Raw genomic sequence first — 10,557 nt, forward strand, 5'->3', positions numbered from 1 at the left:
CGTTGTTTTGTTGTTGTTTTTTCCTAAAAGAATTATCCGGTTTTTAACATACGGATAAAAGGCACTACTGTTCAACGGAAATCTTCATTTTGTGGGCTATTTACTGTGGCATCATTTAATTTGAGTTTTAGTGGGAATTTTTTGTATTTAACTTACGTTAAAAATGGTCAAAGTAACTTACTCTTTTTAACGATATTTGAAATGGTCGCTAGCAGTTATGTTCTCGCCACTGCCTGTTACCATTATGGGTGTAAAGTATGGAGGACCACAAGAGCCACACACATTGAAATAAAGGATTCTACTTAAATGATGAATTGTAGAACAAATTCTGCATCTGTGAATTCATTTTAACTAATTTAACCCTCTGAGGTCGCGGGACGCGTCAAAATCACATGACCAGTTTAAGAGGACACAGCTACAAGATGCAGCACGTCAGAGTCTCCATTTCAACTTGGGTCAAAAGTGCGGAGTTCAAGCTATATACCAGTTTACCATGTCAGCCAATCAAAAAAAATGATAAGGCAACATGTGACATTTGGTTGTTTAGGGAGAAGGGGAAGTTTTTAGGGGTGACACCCGCAACGGACAGCGGGCGAGCGAAAGAAAGAGAGAGAGCGAGTTTTCATATGTGAGACATTAGTGACGTTTAGCGTGTTTGGAGGCTAGAGTTAGTTTACCTGCTCTGTTATGGTAACTGTCTTGATTAAATAATATTTTTATATTTTTAAAAGCATATCAATTAACAAAAACATTAAAGAGTGTTTGAGAACGTTTATCCAGCCATGATTTGAAAGCATATAGCCCACATTTTAACAGACTGGTGTAGCAGTGAAGATGTTTAATCTGCAGTGAAAGTAATATAATAAAAGTCACATGTTGTACCAGCTGTTCCAGTGAAAGGTTTGTCCCATTAGCTTGTCTATATACCTTTTAAGTTACATTTCATCAAACAGTCCTGAGAATCCACATAAATGATCTTTTTATATATTACAGTCCAAAGTGAATGCAGATGGTCTCCTGCAGCTTTAAAATATCTAAAGGACACTGAGTGTGGAAACGATCTGTGTTTCTCTTTTTGGTCATCATTAAGTGCTAAAAATTCTGCTGCTGATGTACTCACATTCCTACCAAAAGACTTCCCTTTTTCTTCTCAGAGGAAAAACTATTTCAGAAATGCAATGAGGAACCAACACGTGTTAGAGCTAGAAAGAAAACATCTTATCTGTTACAGCTTGGACATCAACAGCAGATAGTTGTCCTCTTCACCTGGCCCTCTATATCAGCATAATATTAGCATAAATCACAGGAAGTGGACACAGCATCTCTACAAGAAGGACTATTTCAGAGATTAATTTTTAATGTGAGAAACAGGAAGGAGAAAGACGGAGAATGGCTGAATTCAGGTGGATTCAAATGTTTTCATCAGTGATACTAATGCTTCAATTGTCAGGTAAGAATATTTAAACGTTTATAAATGAGATTACAAAAGCTTAGTTTGTTGACATTATTGATTTTATTCTTTTCTTCACAGCAGCAGCAGCTGACTACTCTGAGTTTATTATCAGGGATGAAGGTGAGGTCACTTTGTCATGTGAAAATGTGACAGATGATCAAGATAAATGTGACAGAACTACCTGGCTCTTAAGTCAGTCAAATAGAGCCGTAGTAACACTGTTTGAAAACGGGAAGATTCACCAAGGGGTCAAAAATAAATCAGACAGACTGAGTGTTACAGCAAAATGTTCTCTGGTTATAAAGAAGCTCACAGCTGAGGATGTTGGTCAGTACACCTGCAGAAGGTTCAACAAATCAGGACAAAAAGAAGGTTCAGACTCTGTAGCTGAGCTGTCTGTTGTTAACAGTGAGTATTTCCATCATAATGTTTTCAGATTATTAGAACATCAAACTGAAACATTACAATAACTATAACTACAGTGATGATTACTGTAAATGTTATTCTTGTTCTCTCTTTTTTAACAGTAACTGAATATAAGGATGATGACACAGTGACATTGAAGTGCTCTGTGTCCACATATAAAGAATGTAAATACACTGTGAAGTGGCTCTATGGTAACAAAGACCTGAGGATGTCACAGTCTGCCTGCAGTGTGACCTTTGCAACATCTGATCACATTTACACATCCAAGAACTCTGAGATGTTGAAGTGCCAAGTAGCACATGGTGGAAACGTGCAGGAGTTTATCTTCAGTCAATCTTCTGGTCAGAGAAGGGATACGTAAACATTTCAGTCCTTACAATAACTTCATCCTGTTATAAACAAAAAGAATTTTTTGGGGGATATGATCATAGAAAAAGTGCTTGTATGATTGGGTGAATAAGGCGAGTTGTATAAAGCGCTTTGAAGTCAGGTAAAGTAGAAAAGCACTGCAAAAGAAGCACAATTTAACAGACTGCAGAAGCCCGCTCCTACCAACAGTCAGCGTTGGATTCTTATACACGATACACTTACTTCACTTCAGCAAGTTCCCAAAAATAAGCTGTAAAAGAAAACATCCTGTGGAGATGTATTAATGGAAAGAAGGAAAAGGGGAAGTCAGCTTAATGAGGCTGCTGTTCATTTTCTGTTCCAGTTTATAAAAAAGCTTATTTTTAAAAAACATTTGTCAGTGAAATAACATTATAACCAGAACAATATTTCTTTGTTGGTCATTTTAAGCAAATACAATGATCTTAACCGAGTAATTTTATACAACCTAAAACACATTTGATTTTTATACATCAGGATTTTAAAAAGACAAGAACCTGCAGACATAATGTGTTTAATGTTTTTCTTTTTCTTCAGGTGTGTGGAAGTTTATTGTTGTAGCGCTGGGGTTAACAGTACTCATAATGAGTGCTTTCATAGGCATCATATGGAAGAGAGTTAAAGGTGAGAGCTTTCACAAGACTGAGCTTTCATCACCAGGGAGACTGCAGAAACCAGGATGGACTTTCATTCTAAAAGCTTGAATTGATTTTTCTCTTTTTCAGAACACAAATCACAGATGAATGAAAATGCTGTGAGTTATAACACTTTCATGCTATATACGAGTAATCAGTCTTTCTCACTGATGTGATTATAGTCTGCTGTGTTTATGAGGCTTCTTTGTCTGTTTTATTTGTTCCAGGAACTCAGTTTAAACCCTGCAGTGACTCTGTCTGCTCCAGGAACCATTCAGGACTCTGTGAGCTCAAATACTTACTCACCACTAGGGATGGGTATCGTTTAGGTTTTATCCGATACCGGTGCCAAATCAGTACTTTTGAAACGGTGCCGGTGCTCAAACGGTGCTCAAACGGTGCTTAAAGAATGGAGAACACAAAATTGCTCCAAAAACCTCTCATGTTCAGCTGGTTTTTTGTAAAAAGATAACAATGTTAGCCTTTTCTGCAGCTATGGGGCATATATGGTATCACTCTTGGCTGGAAGCAGTGCTTAAACAATGGAAAAAACACAAACTTTATCCAAAAACCTCTCATGTTTAGCCGTTTCCCTCTTTTTCTTTGGTCATTTTAGCCTTTTTGGCCAGAGTGAAGGGAGTATCTGCCATCAAACAAGAAGACAGCCGCATGTAGCTACGATGGTGCTAGTTCACCTTACATGCATTAATGTAATAACGTGGTTAGCCTACTCAACATAAATTACACACGAACAACATTAAGCTACTCACGCAGAGACGAACGGCTGCTGCTGCTGCCATCATCATCCTCATCATTTCTGCTACACTGGCAGTGCTAGGGGCCAGGACTCTCCTCTCCGTGTTTTTTGGGGATGTTGCTAACTCCGGGTCTGATAACAGGCACCACACCCACAGTAGATGTGCTCGGTGTGAGGTCTCGCAGTAAGCTATCAAATACAGCGCATTTCTGGCCTTTAAAAAAAAAACAAAAAAAACGCTATGCGTCGCCAGGTATTTCATCGGATTTGATGTGTTACTTCCTTTGACAGTATCACAGTATCAGCTTAAAGCACTTGTTGCTGCTGAGTTTGTAACGGAGCGCAAAGGCTGATTTTATTTCCAAGATGTTTTGTGTTTTTAAAAGGAAGGAGACCTTCCTAAAAACGGGCAGAGCAGTGGAGCCGCCAAGGGAAACACACAATTTAAAACTGTAGAATTAAAAAATAATTTATTATATTTAAATAGTTAAATGCAAAATGAATTAAAACCACCTTGGCCAAGGGATAACACAATAAAAATCAATAAAACACAACATTAAAAGTCCAGTGGAATCCACCACAGCATAAAAGTCCCAGGGAGTTAAGAAATCCAGCGAAGTAAAAGGGAAACCCAGCGGAGTCCTCTCCTTCCTTTCCGCATTCGCGTCTTGATATGCTAGAGAAAGGGAGGAGCGGCAGTCACTATTCTTCCGGCAGTTTTTATTCAATAAAAGGGGATAAGTCAAAGACTTACCCCGGGTGGGCAGAGCTCTCAACTCCGCCCGCCGCTTCTTAAAAACTGCAAAGCCACACAGCCGTCCCGTGCCTTCCGCTGGTGCTGTCTCCGCTCTCCCCGCTGGTACTGTCACTCTCTGCACTGGTGCCCTGTGCGCTGGTGCCCTGTGCGCTGGTGCTGTCCGTCCTCCTAACGCCCAGCTCCACCAGCCCTTCGGCCTGCAGGCGCTGCCGCCTGGCACCACTTACTCCTGGCCGTCTCTCAAGCCTCTCGGTCGAACTCCTTCCTTTGGTCTGCCAGGCCCTCTTATTGGCCTCTCTGGGATCTCTCGCAGGTGTGAACAGTTTATTATCAGGTAGGGGCGGAGTCTTTCCAGGACAGGTGTTCAATTTAAATAAGATAAAAACATGCAATAAAGCTCATACAAACAAACCCAATATACAATATTAAAATATTAAAACAGATAAAACATTGCAAAACATGCACAATAAAACTCTAAATAACTTGTCCCGTTTCCACCCCGTGACAAGTTTGCATATTTTGCTGTGAAGTACAGCCAGACTTTTGACCGCTTCGCCTTGGACATTTTTAATCTGTAGCTCTGCTCTAAAAGAATGTACGTACCTGGGCCCGCCTACTATCCTCGGAAACGTAAAATGATTGGCTAGAAGTGTATCACAGCTCAGGAAAAAAAAGCACCGAAATAAAGCACCGAAATGTGCGCTGCTTTTCGGTCTGGTTACTACCGTTTATGACAGAACCAGTGCCATCATGGCACCGGACACCGGTACCCATCCCTACTCACCACTTGTATTTGTTCTCCCATATGTTGAATCTAAGCATTACTGAGCAGTCTCTATGTTGTCGTATCTGTGCAGGCTGAATCTGAATACGCTGTTCCCTATTCCTCCATCAGCTACACTAACAACACCACCAGTAAAGCTCAGGTAAGCTGTCCTGTTGGTTATTCAGGTGATGTCAGTTAATAACAATAAAAATTCCCATGAAAGAGCAAGGTAAATGTTGATATCTGAGTGTTAAGAATAAATATTAAGATTATAATACTATTATCATATCTGCCTTACCCTACATTATTATGGTCTTAATTATTTTGTTTTTTGTGTATTCACTTTCAGGTTGTAGGTCAAGATGATGATGATGAAGATGATGACACAGTGACCTACATCACCATGAAAAGTCACATCACTTCTGCTGCACCCTCCAGTGATCCCAGCAGCCTCTATGCTGCCGTTAACAAACCAGTGAGAGACACGTGTTGACGAAACAGCTACAGCTCATACAAGCTTTCTTACGTTACACTGGTTATGGTTGCGCTCAGGCCCTTTTCAACCTGTTATTTGTATCAGATTGTGTAAAAATGTTTCTAATAGGCTTAAGTTCTCCATGTTTAACAAAAAGGATATTATACTGCTCATTTACATTTCTAACACAGAATGTTGCACTATGTTTTATCCATAAATTGTCTCCAGTTTGACAAAGTTCAGAATTTATTACTGTAGCAATCCCTTTATCCAGAAGGGGGTGCTGTATATTCATTATAACAAAATGTGAAGCAGTGGAAGAAATGATCTAACATCCTCAGACATAATAAAAGTCACATGTTACATCAGCTGTTTCTGCTTGCAGTCATTTAACCATCTATATCTCAGAACTGTTTGAGTGTGTGTTTCAAAGCTGAATTAGTTAATTATTCCGTATTCAACAATATAGAATCGCAATGGAAAACAACAAACTTCATTTTTACATTGGGCTATACATCCTGTGATTAACACTCCTCTAAATCCCTGTGCTTTGTGAAAATCATCTCTTTGGGATTTATGATCCTGCAAATTTGTTCGTCTCTGTAAACTTTTCGATTGGACAAATGGGAGAGAGGGGTTTCACCCACTCAAGGTGCATTTCCTGCTACTCCCTCTACTCGACGCAGCAGGAAAACTGTTATTCCACCACACAAGGAAAAGAAAAAACAGGGTTTTCAAAGTGTGTGCTGCTTCTCATTGCAATTGTATCTGTGGCGTCTGATATGAGCCCTTTTGGTTTGGCGGTGTGCGTAAACTCTGAGTATTATGATTCAGTTTCTCATATTGCAGAAGTAAATAAAGTAAAGTGGACAGGACAACCAAACCTTACTTAACTATCTAAGAGATGAATTTTAGGAGTCACTTTAACAACAACTGGCTGTTAATAAATGAGGAACATGAAAGCTGTGACAGTCTGGTTGTGTAAGAATAATGGCAGAAATGTGAGAAAGAAAGCTGAAAGTCATAATGAGGAAGTCATAGATCGAAAACTACAGGAAGAAGACACGCTTATGCTTTAGAAGCCTGAGAAGAAAGGAGAGACTGAGAGACATGATGGTTACATTTAGATGGATAGAAATGTTTCTGTTCTTTGTACTCATGCTTCAGTTTGGAGGTAAGGATGATTTTTACACTGTACATCATCTTAGGATTTGAAAACTAACTCTTCTTTTTAATTTTAGTAATATCATTTTTATTTAGCACACAAAGCTGTGGTGTTTCTGTGAACAATGAAAACTGAGTTTGATGCACTCTTGAAAAATGTAGTGTTAACATTTTTGATTCTGTCATGTTCTCAGGAGTAAATAGTGGAGATCTTTCACTCTCCTTCACTGTCAGAGATGGAGATAAAGTCACTTTGCCTTGTGAAAATCTCATCAACAATCATCACAACTGTGACACTACTGTCTGGCTCTTCACTGATTCAAGAGGCACACCATCAGTAGAGCTGGTTAATCTTGGACAAATCAAAGAAAAAGCCAAATCAGACAGACTGAGTGTTACAGCAGAATGCTCACTGGTTATAAAGAAGGTCACAGCTGAGGATGTTGGTCGTTACACCTGCAGACAGTTTAGAGGCAATCCAGGGAGACAGCAAGGTCCAGATGCTGTGGTTTATCTGTCTGTTGTTAGCAGTGAGTATTTGCAACACTATATTTTGAGCTCAAACCATCCTGTTAGAACAACATGCTGACAAGTTACATTTTGAAAAAAGGAAACTTATATTTATTTGGTATTTCTCTTGAATTTCATCTTCACCAGTGACTGAACACAAGAAAGCTGTTGAGGTGACTTTAAACTGCTCTGTGTGGACATATGGACGGTGCAAACACAAAGTGAAGTGGATCCATATCAGTGAAGCTCTGGATAGAGATTACTCAAATTTAAAAACATCGGAGTCTTCCTGCTCTGCTGCTGTGACATTTCTGAATGATGCATCACTCATATATCAACTTATGACTTTAACTGTAGCGTAACAACAGAAGGAAAAAAAGAGCAGCTTTTTACCTTCAGCGCTCAGTCATCAGAAACCAGGAGAGATTCTGAAGAACCTTTCAAAATAACTTTGCATTAATCTGACTAATTACCTAAAATATCCGCTCATTTTATTGATCTGAAGCTTTACAGTTTTTTCTGATTTCTTAAGCACATTTTTTGTAACTATTGGCTAATTTTGCAAAACTCTTCACACAAATAAGAAAACCTGTCACCCAATAATCAAAACATTGTAGTTCTCTTGTAAAAGCAAACACAGCTAGATTAACTCTTCACACCTTCATAAAAATGGTGTTTCCGTATCAAACAGTACACACAGGCCATCATCTACTAAGCACACAATGCGCCAACTGCACACTGATGGTATGAATACAAAACACATCTGGCTTTTGCTTTCTCTGTGCACAAGGTAGGCTATGTCAGTTTGAGCTCATACTTCTGTCATAGATCCATAAGCATAGAGGGATCCAAACTTCAAGTACTGGTGTTTATTCAAACACATCAAAACAAACACAAGTGTTTATTTCCAAGTATAGGATTATTTGCAATCGCCATAATGACTATATGGGTTACTTGGTCTGCAGTGAACATGCTTCCTCTGCCCCCAGCATCTGGTCATCTAGCAATTCTGTAAAGTAGCAATTTCAGTATTTTTACATCAATGGTATTGGTGTGTTTCTCATTGGCATATGGCAGTGCTACAAATCTTTGTGCGAAGTGACTGTACTCACCGATTCTCATTTCAAGATGTCCTTATGGTACTTGCTACAGTGTAGCGGCTCGAGTTAGGCTGGACCCGTTGGCCAGCTACCCTCAGGGTCATTCCACGGTTGATTACATGGTCCACTATTGTAGCTCTGATGTCATCAGCAATTCTATTTCTTACTCTTCCTACCCTTCCTCTCCCCCTCTCCTCATCTTCCTCTTGCTCCTCCTTGTCCTTGTCGTCCTCTTCATTCTACTTCTTCACCTCCACGTCCTCTTCCTCGGCCTCCTCTACTTCTCACTCTTTCTGCTCCCTCCATTGTACTCCGCACACACAGCTTACCTGTATTATAGTGCTTAGGCTGATTGCAAAGTGGACTAATTATCTAAAAAAGTTTTCACATGTGAAAGTGTGCCAGACAGTTGGCAAATTAGTGTTAATGATAGCCATACAAAATTGCAAACTGAGTGCAAAGCAGTTTTTGTGCTTTTAGTTTTGCAAACTCAGTGAGTGGTTTTGCTATAAGTCTGAATAGTTTTAGAGATTGTGCTACAGGAATCACAGTTAGGGTTTCAGCATTCAGAAAAAACTGTAATTGACTGAATTTAGTTTCCTAATGAAAGGTCCACTGAATTTTATTCAGGTGAGAAATCAAATACTGCAACAACAATAAAATCAGAAACTACAACTGGAAACACAACAAAAGAGCTGGAAATCATGGATGATTCAACAAAATTACAAGGTAATCAACAATATTCAGCTTTTTTTTTTTCAATATTTCTATATTTTAGAATGAAATGTTTTAATTTCAGATACATGTTTTTTTTCCTCTGTATTCATCTACATTAAAAAACAAAAACAATCAGAAAATGACATTTAAAATATTATTTTCATGCTTTTCATGCTCTGTCTCCAGGCTCATGCTGGTACAGGCTCATCATAGTGCCTCTGGGTTTAGCAGCACTTATAGCAGCTGTTGTGGTCATCAACATCTGGACAAGAGCTGGTGAGAATGTTCACACATAAGCAAGAAGGGTTGATAAACCAGACATGAAGCTCTGAAGAAGCACGGGTTTATGATTTTGTATTTTACAGGTGTGTAAAGATGGTGAACAATGAAAAAGTCCAGTCTACTGAAGTAGCTTGACCAACCCTCCAGCTTCTATCAGATCTCACTGATCAGCACATCAACAAGCTTTATATTTGCACGAGGAGCAGAAGCTTTTAAAAAGGGAATCGTTGTTTTTGCCTTAGTCACAGTTTGGACAACAATTTGAAATCTTGATATGATCTTTTTAGAACCACAGTGACTTTTCTAAAATACCTGCCTGCATCAGCGGTAAAAAGCTCTTTCTCCTTGTACTGTGTTTTTTGGAGGTGTACATTGTTTTTCATCAGTTTTCAGCAGGCAGGGGTAGCTTTTGGTGGTTTTCTGGACCACAAAAATAGAAACACGTTTGACATGTTGTTTTCTCTTTCTGCAGAAGCCTCCTGTACAGCATGGTTGTTGTAAAAAGAAATACACATACAAATATTTTTCTTTTACATCTGCATTTGCTGATCATTTCTGAATTTGAAAAACATGCTCTCACTATTATTTCCAAAACACTCCTGTTGGCACTTGGGTAATAGATTTCAAAGCCATTTTTCATTTCTTTCTTTTTCAGCTGCAGAAAGTTAGTTTAGAGTTTTGAGCTTAGTTTTATGAGCCTGAGCCTGGATACAAGTCATTTGTATGTGGTCGAATCTGGTCTGCGCTCAAATGAGTTTTGATTGATGATGATGTAATCACACACACTGTTATCTTTAATGGATTTGAACATAATGCAATCTTTAAAATAAATAAAAATTCTAAGCAGAAAGTCTGTTTTGCATCTCTCACTTCAGTCACTTTTGGTGTCTTGTTTCCAGTCTTTAACTCTGTTATTTTAAGAACAACCACTTCTACCTGTCCCAGTTCCATAAGTACACCCTATCTTCGTTCATTTCTCTCCTTTGAACTCTTTGACAACCCTTCCCAGCATCCTGTGACTGGTTTGTGCTTTCATGACTACAAATGTAAATTTGGATTGGATTTTTGCCCTATCCTGTTAGCTTCTCTATTTGACTTTAAAGTACATTTAAATATGCCATTCAGCCA

At 38.9% G+C, this 10,557-nt stretch overlaps 1 protein-coding gene and 1 pseudogene across 3 annotated transcripts; both read left to right on the forward strand.

The window, feature by feature from the left end:
- Positions 1–1,142: 1,142 nt before the first annotated feature.
- Positions 1,143–6,011, forward strand: LOC147313010 (uncharacterized). Of its 2 annotated transcripts, none has more exons than XM_086264965.1 (8): positions 1,143–1,450; positions 1,532–1,861; positions 1,981–2,220; positions 2,804–2,890; positions 2,992–3,020; positions 3,129–3,185; positions 5,273–5,341; positions 5,531–6,011. In XM_086264965.1, the coding sequence occupies exons 1-8, from the start codon at positions 1,390–1,392 to the stop codon at positions 5,672–5,674; spliced, it is 1,017 nt and encodes a 338-aa protein (XP_086121091.1). In that variant the 5' UTR covers positions 1,143–1,389; the 3' UTR covers positions 5,675–6,011. The 2 variants fall into 2 exon arrangements, with proteins under 2 accessions (XP_086121091.1, XP_086121092.1); XM_086264966.1 differs by having other exon boundaries at positions 1,535–1,861.
- Positions 6,012–6,621: 610 nt separating this feature from the next.
- On the forward strand, positions 6,622–10,269 carry LOC147313011 (uncharacterized; annotated as a pseudogene). Its single transcript, XR_015125128.1, has 5 exons — positions 6,622–6,830; positions 7,015–7,350; positions 7,478–9,159; positions 9,334–9,423; positions 9,513–10,269. The product of XR_015125128.1 is annotated as an uncharacterized LOC147313011 (transcript).
- Positions 10,270–10,557: the final 288 nt, after the last annotated feature.

This window comes from Aulonocara sp. 'chitande type north' Nkhata Bay, linkage group LG15 (assembly GCF_057382095.1).
Source record: "Aulonocara sp. 'chitande type north' Nkhata Bay isolate Kocher_YH1m ecotype deep benthic linkage group LG15, A_spYH_male_GT1.1, whole genome shotgun sequence".
NCBI lineage: Eukaryota > Metazoa > Chordata > Actinopteri > Cichliformes > Cichlidae > Aulonocara > Aulonocara sp. 'chitande type north' Nkhata Bay.

Bases quoted from the DNA above. Each gene is read 5' to 3' on its own strand.
- LOC147313010 (XM_086264965.1), top strand. From the start codon at position 1,390: ATGGCTGAATTCAGGTGGATTCAAATGTTTTCATCAGTGATACTAATG. The intron at 1,862-1,980 runs GTGAGTATTTCC...CTTTTTTAACAG, and splicing joins TGAGCTGTCTGTTGTTAACA to TAACTGAATATAAGGATGAT. The intron at 5,342-5,530 runs GTAAGCTGTCCT...ATTCACTTTCAG, and splicing joins ACACCACCAGTAAAGCTCAG to GTTGTAGGTCAAGATGATGA.